Source organism: Labeo rohita, chromosome 1, assembly GCF_022985175.1.
Source record: "Labeo rohita strain BAU-BD-2019 chromosome 1, IGBB_LRoh.1.0, whole genome shotgun sequence".
Classification (NCBI taxonomy): domain Eukaryota; kingdom Metazoa; phylum Chordata; class Actinopteri; order Cypriniformes; family Cyprinidae; genus Labeo; species Labeo rohita.
The window spans coordinates 41,045,921-41,062,247 of NC_066869.1; the positions used below are offsets into that span (position 1 = coordinate 41,045,921).

The window sequence follows — 16,327 nt, forward strand, 5'->3', positions numbered from 1 at the left end:
CTGAACACAATGATTATACTGAGCACACCATAGATCATTTCCACCACAAAACTCATACATGCAGTCCATCTTGATTACATGATCAATATGTGTAGTTCACAGTGTTGATGCATTTCTCCAAACTACAAAATTATAAAACCTTATTTCAACAAACTACTTTAGCAACACTATAAGCAATGTACATAAACAAGACGCATTGCATAAAAATACTATCTAATGCTGATTTTAATATTCTAACATTTTTGGGTGAACATTGTAAAAACACAGTTATTCAATTTCACTACAAATTGTTCACATTAAGTATGTTCATTTGTTTTTTTTCAAAGAAACCTTATAAAAAATGTGACTAAATGTCTTTAATTTTAAAACATTTAGTCATAAATTATTTTTTAAATCACTTCTGATGAAAATGCTGCTTGTTTGCAAAGTTTTTACAAGGTGTGTCAAATAATAATAATCAACCATCATCAAGTTTATATGTTGTACATCAGGGGTGCTCAACCCTGTTCCTGGAGATCTACCTTCCTGCAGAGTTCAGCTCCAACCCTGATCAAACACAACTGGACCGACTAATTAGGATCTGAAGGAGCACTTGATAATTACAGACGTTGATCAGGATTGGAACTAAACTTTGCAGGAAGGTAGGTCTCCAGGAACTGGGTTGGGCACCCCTGTTGTACATTGTTTGGGGAGGCCCCCTAGTGGATCTGGTCTCCTTTCTTTAAGAACCACAGATGTGAATACATTTGTTTTTGTTTTTAAATATCTTTTATACATACATAAGGTTTAATAAAAAATAATAGCATGTTAAGCTAGTAACTAATTCTATTAGAATCTGTCATAGTTTAGTGTAACATAATTGTTTCATGCTGTTTGATCATTTTAAAATTCTAGCATCCAGAGATTCGATTTCACTACAAACATTTAAATAAATATGAATCCGGATTTGATATTTTTCCCATTGTTGCAGTATTGATTCTAGGTAACAAGCCTAAAAAGTGACATCTGTATAGTATTGATAAGGTGCATTTTATGCATTAATAGTGAATCAGACATTTGCAATACTATATACTATATGTAAAGTGTGAGTTTTGGCAGAAATGTAAATGCCCTGATGCCTCTGAGATAGAGAGCGAGACTGCTGGGTTACATTCTGGTTGTAAGATGATCCCTCCTCCTCCAGAGCTGACGGTGTAAGCGAGTGCCCGAGACAGGAAGGACTGCTGAGCACTGAATGCTAACAAGGGGGAGAGAGAGTACATGTCCACGGCGAGCGGAAAGGTGGGGGGTTCAACAGCGAGATATGGAGAAATACAATTAACCTGCAATGTGCCAACGCCAAATTCACGCCGATCATAACCATCCTCACCACCGATCATCATCCTCATCATCACCGCCACCAACAGCGCGACCGTCCTCGTCTTTTTTCTCCTCCTAAGTGAAATGTATCGGGACTGCATGGGCTCTTTTTTCTGACAATGGAGATTGAGAATATCGTGGCCAACACCGTGCTGCTGAAGGCGAGAGAAGGTAAGAGACGCGCAATGGCGCAATCAATTATCGCGGAACGCGTCTTAATGAATCCCGTATTAACTTTATCAGGGACGAGGCTGAATTATTGGATCTGAGTATATTCGCCACATCTGTATACAGTCTTGAATGGGCTTTCAAGGGTCCTCTGTTCAATAGCATCTCATTTAGTATGCTAGTACGCACTTACTATGCTCGGTCTCCTCTGTCAGACCCCTAATGGAGGTTACTGTGTATTTTTTTCCTCTGGATTCATAACGCAGAGACCGCAGTGTACACCCATCCCCGTCTCTTCACCTGGGAGGGAGGTTGAACTGCAGTTGTAGGCCGCAAGGTTGCCCCTCTCTCTGCGCACAAAGGAGTACACTGTGATAGGAGTGAGGTCGGTTCGCTCCTTGCTGGACCACAATCTTATCTGTGATAAATTAGGTATTAGCGGAGCGCACGGTTCTGATTGGGCAAGCGCAGCACTTGGCGGTCAAATGTGTTTTTATTTCTCTCTTATCACTGTCGAACAGAATATTTCACCGTTGCCCATGGCAACGTTCCTGCGCTACTTTCGTGTCTCCGGTATCACTCCGCGTACTCGCTCGTCGCGTCAACGTCAAGTTTGGCGAATCAAAAGTTTGATACGAACGCTTACTGTAATATATAGATTTTTTTTTTTATTTTAAAAATATTTATTTTAAATTCGGCATGAAAATTCAGCTCATCTATTTTATTTATTTTTTATTTAACCTGGTAATTTCACTAAAAACTTTTGTCTACTCAAACCACGCCTACTTTTGAGTGCAATAAAGGAGCAGTCACACTTTTCATTCCATTGATTTCTATACATACCAGTGTTGCCAAGTCTACGGTTTACCCGCAGCATTGGGCTACTTAACACTGTTGCCGCGGGATGTTTTTCATGTCCGCGGGTTGAAGCGACCACAATAATGGTATATTTAGCCTCTGAATGCAAATTGTACCAGGGGAACCCTGCTAAAAAAGGTGTATTTTACCCCCGGAATGTAATTTTTACTGGGGGACCCCCCTCGAAACGCGATTGGGTTAGTTTTGAGTACTAATTGGGCGGGTTTGTTGTGAAAACCTGGCAACCCTGAATCATTCAGATGCAAATGCAGGATAGCGGAAGTAAACTCTAACCTGCAAATTTATCTCACCTGAAGCCCTGTGATCAATAGATCAATATGTCATTTGTTATGATTAATTTATGACATTGATATCATATCATGACCGTTTCAATGTCCAAAGAAGTTTTGCGTACTCAAAGTCTAGTGTGACCGCGGCTTAATGCCAGGATCTCAAATCCAATCGAAAACCGAGAATACGAAGATGTACATCATAATATGCAGGAAAAGATGTGTAAGACCCGTAAGATCTTTGTTTATCTTCAGAACACAAATTAAGAGATTTTTGATGAAATCCGAGAAGAAGAAATTGTTGAATAAAGTCATTATTTTTGTTTACTTTGCACGCAAAAAGAATTCTCGTCACTTCATGAAATTAAGATTAAACTACTAATGGCACATGGACTATTTTAACGATGTCCTTACTACCTTTGTGGGTCTTGAACGTGTCAGTTGCATTGCTGTCTATGCAGGGTCAGAAAGCTCTCGGATTTCACCAAAAATATTTTAATTTGTGTTCCCGAAGATGTACAAAGGTCCTACGGGTTTGGAAAAACTTTAGGGTGAGTAATTAATAACATTATTTTAATTTTTGGGTGAACTATCCCTTTAATATTGTAATATTGTTGCAGCCTTTATCTTTTTAATAGTCAAATGGACTACTTTTCTTAGCAGAAGCTCTAAATTTGTGATGAAACAGAAGCATTATAGAAACATTTGCATGTATTAACAGATTTTTAAAAAAAAATAGAAAATGTTGTAAAAAATGTAACATACACTGAATGAATCAGGTACAATAAGATCTGTAACATGCCTTTAAACTTTTAAGATAATCTATTATTCTATTATTTATTTGACAAGCTGCCATGAAATGCTCTAGGAATTGAGTATCGGGCATAAGGCGATGCAAGATTTTAAAACTTAAATTTTTTAAAACTTTTAAATCTTATCCTGACTTACTTCACCACTTAAAATGCTAAATAACGGTTGTTGTTGGGATGTTTGCAGAACGTACAGTTCTTGAAACCTCTGGAATAATGTTAAATTATGCTTAATTATTTTAATCAGTCGACACTCCTAGTTTTTCTTAACACAAACGTTGGAAAACAAACAGCATTGTCGTCATCACAGCAGAAGTTCTCAAAGAAATGTCTTAGCCTGCATAGGAGGAAGCTTTGTATATTTTTGGACAATTGTGGTCTAGAAGTTAAACAGATTGAGAACCACTGCTTCTTAAAAGGCCTTTTTTGTTCACAGTTGCGTCAGTAGCTTTCTCTTTTCTTTGAATGAGTTAGTGGATTAGTTGGTATTCTTTACTACTTGTTTTGTTAGAGAAAGTAACAGGTTGTGCATAGTTATCTTACATAGGCCTTGGCTTTCAAAAATAAAGCTGTTGTTTATGATAGGGTCATAAATGCTTTTTTGAGGTCATTAAACTTATTACATTAATAAAGTTTACAACAATGATTTAGGTGTTCTGGGATCATTTTTCATTCTGATTATTTAATTTATATAGATTTTTTTAGATTTTATTTGATTGATATTATATATTTTCTAATTTAGATTATTTAATTGATAGATTTTATTTAGATTTTTTTTTGTTATATTTTATACATGGTAGGTTATGATTCATGCAAATGTGAAAAGGAAAGTACCTGGTCATCATTTGTAAGTTTTTCCCGTTTTTAAACTCCTTATTGCCGTAATCTCGCAATTAAAATGAGCTCATAAATGCTGTAAGCATAGTAATTTTTTTTATTACAAGCAAAATGCTGTTTAAAATATTTTCAGACAGAGCACAGCAGGACATGCCAACTTTCCAAAAGTATTTTATGTCAACTTTCCAAATACATTTTAGAGGAATGCTGAAACGGCATAATCTTTGTGTTTCTTCAAAGGTGTGTGTGTTTCTGTTTGTGTCAAATGATGAGGAAATAGTTTGAATTGTTGCGTGTCTCTAGACAAACTGATTTGCAGTAAAAGGGTTTTTTATCTGATTTCTTGTCTTCAGCTGGTCAATTTGCTCTTTTTCCTGTTTATCCTGTTGTGCTGTTATGTAAATACAGAAAATATGTTTGTCTATCTTTACATTAACTCTTCCAAAAACTCTTTATAGCCTTGTATAGACAGACCTTTGACTTGTGGCGTACAGGATGTTTATTATTGTCTCTTTCCTTGTCTCATTCAGCAGTTGCTAATATCTGTACATTTAGTGTAGATTGCACAAAGTGTATCACGCGTCAAACAGCTCAGTGGTTGTGTGTGTGCATGTGTGTATGTTATTGCATTAGTATTGAGTGAGTGATATGTTGTCAGTGTATAATCAAATGCAAGAATGAACATGTACTATGTGCATCTGTGCAATGTGAATTAACATGTTAGATCTTCATTATAATTAGGAGAGATTGCAGTTTAAATTACATGTAGAGATGATCTTAATAATCACAATGCTACTAAATTAGCCACTAAATATTTTTAATTGCTGTCGATTTAGTTAGGTAAATTAAAAAAGACATGTTTAAACTGTTTTCAACTTAATGCTTCATCTTAAAATCACTAGTTAAAAACACTAGTGAAAACCAGTGAGGTTACAACAGCCAAAGACATTTGTATGCATGTGTATGCATAGACAGATTGGCAGGCTTGATTGCACAACACATTGCTGTGCATTTCATAAGGAAATGAAACAAACAATGAGACGCAGATTAATCACCCACTTCGTACCCCAAAAGTATTTGACCCCCCCAAGGGTAATTTCAGAGGCCAGCGGTTCTCAGTGCGTGTGTGTGTTTTTTCAAGAGCATGACTTGTAAGGCTGTCTGTAATGTTGCTGGAATTTGCAGTCACTGAAATTACAGTAAATCCTGGAGGATAAACTCTTCTCATTCCTCAGTTTTGAGGAAAACCGTTTTCTCGGGTACGAGGCATGCTTTTGGCCTCAAGACGGCAAGCTTTTGATTACGCTCTTGTATGCTGCTTGTATGTTTTGCATTAAACTATTATGTGAAAACAAGGTCTGATTATTTCAAATTATCGTACAGGTTCAGACTCTGCCAGCTGTCATCATCTTTCTAAAGGCATTGCTCATTTGAAATTAATAGCATTGATTACCAGATGTATAGTGGAATGTTTGTTCTGGAAAACTTTGTGTGTGTATTTGCATATATATGTATATGTGTGTGTGTGCATATTTTAAAGGGATTGTTCACCCAAAAATGAAAATTCTGTCAATAACTATTCACGCTCATGTAGTTCCAAACTCGTATAACCTTCGTTCATCTTTGGAACACAAAATCTGAGAGCTTTCTGTCCCGGCATAGACAGCAACGCGACTACCACGTTCAAGGCCCAGAAGGGTAGTAAGGACATCGATTAAAATCGTCCATGTGACATCAGACTGACAGGGAAGAGAAGAAATTGTTGAATAAAGTCGTTTTGTTTGTGCACAAAAAGTATTCTCATAGCTTCATAACATTGTGGTTGAACATGATGGCTAAAGATGAACGAAGGTCTTATGGGTTTGGAACGTCACAAGGCTGAGTAATTAAAGGAGAGGTCCACTTCCAGAACAACAATTTACAAATAATTTACTCACCCCCTTGTCATCCAAGATGTTCATGTCTTTTTGTCTTCATTCGTAAAGAAATGATGGTTTTTGAGGAAAACATTTCAGGATTTTTCTTTATATAATGGAGTTCAACTGTGCCCCCAATTTTGAACTATCAAAAAGTAATTTAAATGCAGCTTCAAATGACCCTAAATTATCCCAGCCGAGGAAGAAGGGTCTTATCTAGCGAAACGGTCTGTCTTTTTTTTTCAAAAAATAAAATTTGTATACTTTTTAAGCACAAAAGCTCGGGTAGCACAGGCTCTCGGATGCGCGTCCACGAGTCGTTCTTGAACAATTCGTTCATTTTGAACGAATCTTTAATGTCATTCGCGAAGAACGAGTCGTCTTGGGGAGTGATTCGTTCAGTCGCGCATGCGCAACATCCCATTAGGTTCTGTAGTGGAATTAGTTCACCTGTTTCGAGTCTTCGGGTTTTTAGAGTCGTTCGTTCATCTTATGGGGCTGTCACGTGATGCTGATTTTGCTGAAATTAACGAAATGACTCAAAAAAAGATTTGTTCATTTTGCTGAACGAGACTCAAAGGTCAGAGTCGGTAAAATGATCCGAACTTCCCATCACTACTATGAATCACGTCTAAGTTCATCGTCTGTGTACTCCGGCTCAAAAAGGTAGAGTATGGCGAAGAACTCCATCTCATTTTCTCCTACAACTTCGGAATCGTCCGACACGTTGTACCTTTTTGTTTGTAAACAGCGTTTGACTTACTTGCACTTCCTTAGTCTTTGCGCGTTTGCTTTGTAAACACTGGGTCTGTAGTTCATTATATGAAGAAAAATCCTGAAATGTTTTCCTCAAAAACCATAATTTCTTTACGACTGAAGACAGAAAGACATGAACATCTTGGATGACAAGGGGGTGAGTACATTAGTTGTGAATTGTTGTTCTGGAAGTGGAGCTCTCCTTTAATGACAGAATTTTCATTTTTGGGTGAACTGTCTCTTTAAGATTCTGGTGGTGTTGTAATTTGCATTGAGTTCATCTTAGTTTCTCACTTTCTCACTCATAGGAGGAGGGGGGAAACGGAACGGGCGGAGCAAGAAATGGAAGGAGATGCTTAAACTGCCTCATATCAGCCTCTGTGAGGAACTTAGACGCACTATTGGTAAGATGGATGTTTGAAAGAGAGCATTCAGGAAAGAGCTTTGGCAGAATATTTGTTTTAAGCAGGGCAAATTATTTGCATAGTATGCAGGTTGATCAAAATAATCACAATTAACTGCATGAATAAATATTCAATGAGAAAAGATAATTAATAATAACCCAAATGAAAATAATAAAGGCTACATTATTGTGGCAAGTGGGAAAATCATTGAATGGACATTACAAAACAGTATTTTAGAAGTCAAAACATTGTCTGTATTTTTTCTGTATCACTGAATATGAGCCTAACACTGGCCTGCAGGCACACTGCATCTGGACTCACATAAACATGGCACTTCAAGCTTGAATTGCTTTGATGGTAGGAAAATCCCTCTAAACAGAGTTTATATACGGGTCAGGGGGCATGATTAATTGCATTCATTTTTTTATCACATTTCATGTTTTTCTTTTTTTTTTAATAATTAAATGCACTAAACTGTCAGCCTTAGTTTCAAGGTATTAAAAATACCAATTTGTTTGTATTTGTATACAGACAAACAGTCTGAGTCGTGCAGGGACCAGGTGCAGTCTGGATACCCTCCAACCGCAATGGGTTTTTTACTGGCTTAAATGAAAGTTTACAAGTAATATCCTCTCTCATTAGTGCAATTTGATGTTATTTAAGCGTTGTCCATCTGGCTGACATATTGAAACTTTTTTTAACATTGCATTTAGCACATATAGGGTGACCTATGTGGATACCAATAGATTTTATTTATTTTTATTTTATTTTATTTTATTTTATTTTATTTTATTTTATTTTATTTTATTTTATTTTATTTAATTTTTTGATTGATTGATCTACATCAGCTTTATATCAGATTTATAATATTAGCCATTTTCAGCCATTTCTTAATTCATTCGTGATTTTAGATGACTAATAATTAAATAATTATGTACAGATACAACCTGTTGCACCTTGTAAACCATAAAACAGTACATATTATAATATTTATTTTAGGGCTGTCAGTTGAATATTTTTTAATCTAATTAATTACATGATGTGTTGATTAATTAATCTAATTAATCGCAAAATAAGTTTGACTGTGAAAATACCTACAAAAGATTAATAAAAGCTATTTTTTGTGTTAAATGAGAAAGTACCAAGTAGACATTTTACAATCAAAATCATTCAGAATCATTCAAAATACTTTTTTTTTTATCATCCACAAAATAAAGGTTTGAAATGACATGAGGGTAAGTAAATGATGACAGAAGTAATTTTTTTGGGGTGAACTGTCTATTATTATTATTATTATTATTAATGAAATGATAAGCTACTCTAAATAAGAAACTAAATCTGCCAGCAGGTGGCGATAAATGTCTTTATGAATCATCAACTCTTTCGATTCGATTCGTACAAGCGGCTGATTCATTCATGAATTAAGTAAATGTCTCTTTTTATGAATGGGCTTTTGAGTCATTGATTCACATGATTCATTCAAAATGATTCATTTAGAAACTAAACACTGATGTGTTGTTCGGAGACGCGCAACAATTCTGCTATGGCTTCAAAGGTAATATGTTTTCTGCAAAATTGAGCAAAATCATATAATATTGTGTTTAAATTATAACACAATATCAACTTCTTATTTACTAAACCATTGTATAAAATCACATTTAAGCTTGTGACATTGCTTGATATTGTGTGATATGTGATATACGTAATTATTGTGAGACAGAACACATACAGGGGCATTTTTTTTTGGACTAATATCTTGAATTTTAGGGCAAAACTGCATTTATGGAGTTGTTGCCCTGTGTCATATTTGTCAGCAGTCAACTATATGAAATATAAGATGATGTAGAGGTCTTATTTATCCATAAACTAATGAAGTTAACGCATTAAACTGACAGCTAATTTATTTTAATTTGGCTCCTTAAAAGGGTTGGTTTATTTTGTGGCTCACCAAAAAAAGTGTACTTACTAGTGTACTTCTCATTAAAGGGTTTAAATTGCTTAGAATGTTGCTGTCAGTTAAAAATGTATTCTGGTGTGTGGGCAGGTGTGTGTGTTTGCGTCAGACAGCTGTAGACCTTGGCTCAGTGAGGAAGTCCCGGCTGGGGCCGTTTCCTCTTGGCCCAGAATCCACCAGGCCCGTAGGGTTCTAGAGAGTCCTGCAGCACAAGGGCTCAGCTTGAGCTCTGCTCACCATCACTGTGATTTAGTGTCGTGTCTGTATGCTGAGATTTGCACTTTGTGTGTGTATGGAGGAAATATTTATTAAAGGGGTCACATCATACATTTAAAGCATTTTATTTTTTTCCCCAAAGGTCCACAAAAATGTCAAACAGCCTGAATTAGATTTTTCACCTGACTTTCCACTCTCTCTGCCACATTCCATGAATGTGGTACAATTTTGTGTCAGGTGACTTTACATCTAAATATGTTTTGCTGATGAGACCTATTAGATGATTATCTAGCATAAAATTAACTTTGCATTAAAGTATCTAATATGTTTGTAATGGGGATTTTATTCCTCCCCTTGACTTTCCCAACTGTATCTACCAGTAAAAATCATAAAGCAATATCATAATTTTGACTAGTGATGGGAAGTTCGGATCATTTAACTGACTCGGACCTTAGAGTCTCATTCAGCAAAATGATCAAATCTTTTTTCGAGTCATTTCGTTCATTTTAGCAAAATATAATAAAAATGTTACGTTTTACTTCCCTAACACATCTACTGCTTATACAAACGTTGATCACACTACACACAATACAAAACTATAATTTTTAATGAATTTTTAATGATCACTTAAACCTTTTTTAAAGGATTAGTTTACTTCCAGAATAAAACTTTCCTGATAATTTACTCACCCCAATGTCATCCAAGATGTTCATGTCTTTTTTCTTCAGTCGAAACATTTTTTGAGGAAAACATTCCAGGATTTTTCTCCATATAGTGGACTTCAATGGGGATCAGCAGATGGAAGTTCCAAATTGCAGTTTCTATGCAGCTTTAAAGGGCTCTACACGATCCCAGCCGAGAAATATAGGTCTTATCCAACGAAAACGATTGGGCATTTTTTAAAATAAAATTAAAATGTATATACTTTTTAACCACAAATGCTCATCTTGCACTAGGTCGACCAAACGCATTGTAATCATTCACTTGTCATGTAGACAGAACTACCAACCCATTATTTACAAAGTGAACGAGCAAAGAAACCAAAACGCCCTTTACAAAAAAAGGTAAAACAATGATGTTGGACAATTTTTAAGTTGGAGGAGAAAATGAGATGGAGTTTTTCACCCTACCCTACATTTTTGAACCGACGTGCACAGATGAAGAACTAACTGCCAGTGATCTTTCTAACGTTATTACGCAATGGGTAAAGACGTGCATGTCCATCAGTGCAAGATGAGCACTTGTGTTTAAAAAGTATATACATTTTAATTTTTTGTTTTAGAAAATGACCGAATGTTTTGCTAGGTAAGACCTTATTCCTCGGCTCATGTAGAGCCCTTAGAAGCTGCATTGAAACTGCTATTTGGACCTTCAACCTGTTGAAGGCCACCACTGAAGTCCACTATATGGAGAAATATCCTGGAATGCTTTCCTCAGAAACCTTAAATTCTTTTCGACTGAAGAAAGAAAGACATGAACATCTTGGATGACATAGGGGTGAGTAAATTGTCAGGAATTTTTAATTTTGGAAGTGAACTAATCCCTTAAGCTTTTGTTGACGCCATCAGCCTACATGATTAAAACTAATTTTTAAATAATCTAATAGAATTTCTAGTGAAAAAATGACATAACTCATGATTATGCAAAGAAATAGTCACCAGTGAGAGAACTGGCAAGCAAATCATGACAAAAGAACAGTTTAGCGCTTACCCATTTTAATGAAACACACATTATCAACATTTTTAAATCAATAGTTTTGTATTTCTCCATTTTTAATTTCATCAACATTTGCTGTCATTCCTTCTTTTTAGTTAAAATGGTAAAGTACACCGTTTTGGAACTTGGTCTGTCTGATTTTCAAAAATGTTTTTGCTTCAAATCAAACATTGCTATGATGCAGCTGGCTGGTTTGGTTCATGGTTTAAAACTTTAATTATTTTATTCCCTGTGGAAAAATGAATGGGAAAATACCGAAACCGCTAAAAAATAGGTGGAAACTAATGAACACTAGTGTTATTAACTTCTTCAACAAATTCTTTAACATAGCTTCAGCAAATGTCCATATTTGATTTGTGAAAGTTTCAGCACATTTTCATAGTACAATGAACTCTTTCATTTCAAAAGTTCAGTGTAATATTTAATAATGACCCTATAAAGATTATAGATGAGAACGGTCATCATGTGACAATGATAGGTTTAACCCTCTTTCTCTCTGTCTCTCTTGTTTATGGCTCTCAGAGAGGGATTACACTAGCCTTTGTGAGAAGCAACCAATTGGTCGTCAGTTGTTTCGCCAGTTCTGTGATACTCAGCCCAAATTACGACGGTGCATAGAGTTCCTGGATTCTGTGGTATGAAATCTCTGCACAAACATACATATAGCCTGCACCTCTCTTTAACCTCTCTGTTTCTTTTTCTCACAGATTGAAATACACATACAATTATCCAAGGAACCATTTAGTGAACGGTTCTTAAAAGAAACACTTTTTCTTAGTGAAGAACATTTAATAATGTTAAGAACATTTTTCCTACTATAAAGGATGTTTTTTGCAACCAAAAGGTTCTATGAAAGTTAAAGGTTAACGGAATCAAGGATTCCAACGAAGAACCTTTATTTTTAAGAGTGTTCTAAATGATGTACACTACCAGTCAAAAGATTTTTTAGTGTTTTTGAAATAATACTCTTTTGCTCACCAAGCCTGCATTCATTTTTCATTTGCTCCAAAGGGCAGCAAAAGTGGTAATATTGTGAAATATTTTTACTATTTAAAATAACTGCTTTGTATTTGAATATATTTTAAAATGTAATTTATTCCTGTGATCAAAGCTAAATTTTCAGTATCATTACTCCAGTCTTCAGTGTCACATGATCCTTCAGAAATCATTCTAATATGCTGATTTGCATTTCATAAATTATAGAAATTATAGAAATTAATACTTTTATTTAGCAAGGATGCTTTAAGTTGATCAAAAGTGATGATAAAAACTATTATAATGTTACAAAAGACTTCTATTTCAGATAAATGCTGTTTTTCTGAACTTTATATTCATCAAAGAAACCTGAAAAAAATTTTACTCGGCCGTTTTCAGCATAATAATAATAATAGTAATTGTTTTTTGAGCAGCAAATCAGAATATTAAAATGATTTCTGAAGGATCATGTGACTGGAGTATTGATGCTAAAAATTCAGCTTTGAAATCAAAGGAATAAATTACATTTTAAAATATATTTAAATAGAAAACAGCTATTTTAAATAGTAAAAATATTTCAAAATATTACTATTTTTTCTGTACTTTGGATCAAATAAATGCAGGCTTGGTGAGCAGAAAAGACTTCTTTAAAAAAACCCATCAAAAATCTTACAGTTCAAAAACTTTTGACTGGTAGTGTATGTAGTTTATTATTCAGCAAATATGCAATTTCATCTTTATTTATGTGTGTGTGGTTGTTTAGGCAATGTATCAGGTGGCTCCGGATGAGAAGAGGAGAGACGTCGGTTTAAATATTTTAGACACATATTTTAATAATGGGGTAAGTATTGATTACATTTTTTGCTTGCACGCACCTGTTATCACACTTTCCTACATACTTGTGTTCACTGAAAGAATTAATGACTGAACTTTAAACTTCTCTCTTTTCTTTTTCGAATTACACCGTATCAACTGCTCTTCCTGTTTTCTCTCCCTCCTTCCCATACTGTCTTCCTCATGTAGTCGGCAGCTCATTTACCAGAGATCGCTCAGGATGTGGTTGGGGAATGCAGGCAGAAACTGGAACAGAGTCCTTGTAAAGAGCTGTTCCAGGAGTGTACCAGGTAATAACAATGTAATTTAAAGCCAAGTCAGTTTATTTGCCAGCCTTCTACTGTGGTTAACAGCTATTTTGCTGTCAAACAACATCGGTACAACAACTTTTGGGGGAAAACTAATGTCTAAGACACATTCCCAAGTTTGATTAAGTTTTTTACTACTGTTCGATAATTTAGGGTTGTTAAGGGTTTTTTTTAAACGTTAATGAAAGAAATCTCTTATATGCCCACCAAGGCTGCATTTATTTAAACAAAAAATACAGAAATATTGTTAAATGTTTTTATAATGAAAAAAATCGCTTTCTATTTGAATATACATACAAAATGTAATTTATTTTCAACATCATTACTCCAGTCTTCAGTGTCACATGATCATTAAAAATCATTGTAATATGCTGATTTGCTTCTCAAGAAACATTTCTTATTATTATCAATGTTGAAAACAGTGCTGCTTAATATTCTTGTGAGAACCATGACATTTTTTCAGGTATTCTTTGATTAATAGAAAGTTCAAAAGAACAGCATTTATTTGAAACAGAAATATTTTGTAACATCATAAATGTATTTACTGCTACTTTTTAATTTAATGGATTAAATAAAAGTAATTTCTTTAAAAATGGGTTAGTGGGAGTGTATATTCCAAATCAGCAATTTATTTTGCTCAAATCAGTCTTAATAAATAGTGTTTTTCTCTGCTGAGCATTACAATATCTCTCAATTACTGAATAACAACTTAAATTGTGGTCTGTTTGTCACACAGAGCTATTGTATGACCTCAGAAGATACTGTATAGCACAAAACGCCACTTTAATGGATTTATGTATTTATTTATTTATTTAGAGCTTAAGAGTTTCGGTCCACATTAATATTCAAAAAAGTATCCATATTGTTCTTAAAAAAAATCATCTTTTTGGTTTCACGAAAAAAATTAATGTCATGAGGGTAAGTAAATAATGCCAGACACTTAATTTATTGGTTTAACTATTCCTTTGCGATCATGCAGTAGGCTTGTCCATGTGTTAACATGCTAGTTATTTAGTTTATGTTTGGAGTGTCAAGACTGAAGTGGAATCAGTGGTTTATACATCTCTGTTTGTGGTGATGCGTTTATTGATCTCAATTTGTGTTTCTTTTTACTGGTATTAGTGCAAAGACTTACGATTATAGAATGAACTGTTAGCTGTAGCCGTACTGTTTGTCTGAGTAAAGTAAACACGTGACTTTGAATCTAAACAGAGTTTTGTGTGTTTGTGTTTGCCTCAGTCCGTCATTTAGTTCTGTTTAGTTTAAGCTTCCTTTCTGTTTGAGAGGGGGTGAGGTGGAGTACTTTAACCCTTCCTGTTAAATCTCTGTGGGCACAGTGTTTTTTAAAGTGTATGTTTATGTATTCAAGTGTGATAGTGTGTCTTACATTAGAGGGTAAGATGGCATCAGATGCATCACACATGTACACATCATCATTCAAGTAGAGATGCTACAATCTTAACATTTTTTATGGCATAGAAGTACCTCCATGTTTTAAAACATCAAGATACAAGTTGTTTTGTTTGGGCTGTTTATTTATTTATGATAATGAGTAGCTTGTCTGTAATTTAACTACTTGAGAAACAATAATGAATAGCTTGTAGCAACACACAAGTATTATGGCAGTACTATGGTACAATGATGGTAACAGAGACATTGGTACCTTTGATATTTTGATAGGCCATATATACTGTATAATTGGCTTGGGTAAAAAATATAGGTTTCTCGATTTTAATCCAGTCTCATTTTTACGTCTCCAAGTCGATTTTTAAATCTCAAGAATAGATTAGTCTATCCTGGTTTCAGGTAAAGGAGAGCTCCACTTCCAGAACAACAGTTTACAAATAATTTACTCACCTCCTTGTCATCCAGGATGTTTATGTCTTTCTGTCTTCAGTTGTAAAGAAATTATGGTTTATGAGGAAAGCATTTCAGGATTTTTCTGCATATAATGGACTGTATTGGTGCCCCAAATTTGAATTTACAAAATGTAGTTTAAATGCAGCTTAAAGGTCTCTAAACGATCCCAGCCAAGGAAGAAGGGTCTTATCTAGCAAAACGATCTGTCATTTTTGTGGTAAAATAAAAATTTGTATACTTTTTAAGCACAAAACCTCGTATGCGTGTCCATGGGTCGTTCTTGAATGATTAGTTCGTTTTGAACAAATCTTTAATGGGACTCGGGAGGAACGAGTCATCTCGGGGAGTGATTCATTCAGTCGTGCATGCGCAACATCCTATTAGGTTCTGTAGTGGAATTAGTTCACCTGTTTCGAGTCTTCGGGTTTTTCGAGTCGTTCGTTCATCTTATGGGGCTGTCACGTGATGCTGATTTTGCTAAAGTGAACGAAATGACTCGAAAAAGGATTCGTTAATTTTGCTGAATGAGACTCAAAGGTCCGAGTCGGTAAAATGATCCGAACTTCCCATTACTACTACAAATCACGTCTTCGAATCACCACAAGTTTATCGTCTGTGTACTCCAGCTCAAAAAGGTAGAGTATGTCGGAAAAACTCCATGTTATTTTCTCCTACAACTTCAGAATCGTCCGACATCGGTGTACCTTTTTGTTTGTAAACAGCATTGACTTACTAGCACTTTCTTAGTCTTTGCGCGTTCGCTTTGTAAACACTGGGACTGTGGTTCCACCTACGTTCCGCGTGACCTGTGGACGTGATTCAATAGTACGTGAACGTGCATCCCAGAGCCTGTGCTACACGAGTTTTGTGCTTAAAAAGTATACCAATAACCGATCGTTTCGCTAGATAAGACCCTTCTTCCTTGACTGGGATCGTTTAGAGCCTTTTGAAGCTGCATTTAAACTACATTTTGGAAGTTCAAAATCGGGGCACCAACAAAGTCCATTATTTGGAGAAAAATCCTGAAATGTTTTCCTCAAAAAACATAATTTCTTAACAACTGAAGA

The 16,327-nt window shown here is 35.1% G+C and overlaps 1 protein-coding gene across 2 annotated transcripts in view; it reads left to right on the plus strand.

The window, feature by feature from the left end:
* The first annotated feature begins 1,182 nt into the window (after nt 1-1,182).
* The window catches only part of grk4 (G protein-coupled receptor kinase 4), a 42,250-nt gene continuing 27,105 nt past the window's right edge, over nt 1,183-16,327 (plus strand). For both annotated transcript variants that reach the window (XM_051106454.1, XM_051106463.1), the window contains exons 1-5: nt 1,183-1,530; nt 7,302-7,397; nt 11,806-11,918; nt 13,022-13,099; nt 13,282-13,382. In XM_051106454.1, coding sequence (XP_050962411.1) covers nt 1,479-1,530; nt 7,302-7,397; nt 11,806-11,918; nt 13,022-13,099; nt 13,282-13,382 — 440 coding nt within the window. In that variant the 5' untranslated portion in view covers nt 1,183-1,478. The remainder of the gene's footprint in view (nt 1,531-7,301; nt 7,398-11,805; nt 11,919-13,021; nt 13,100-13,281; nt 13,383-16,327) is intronic.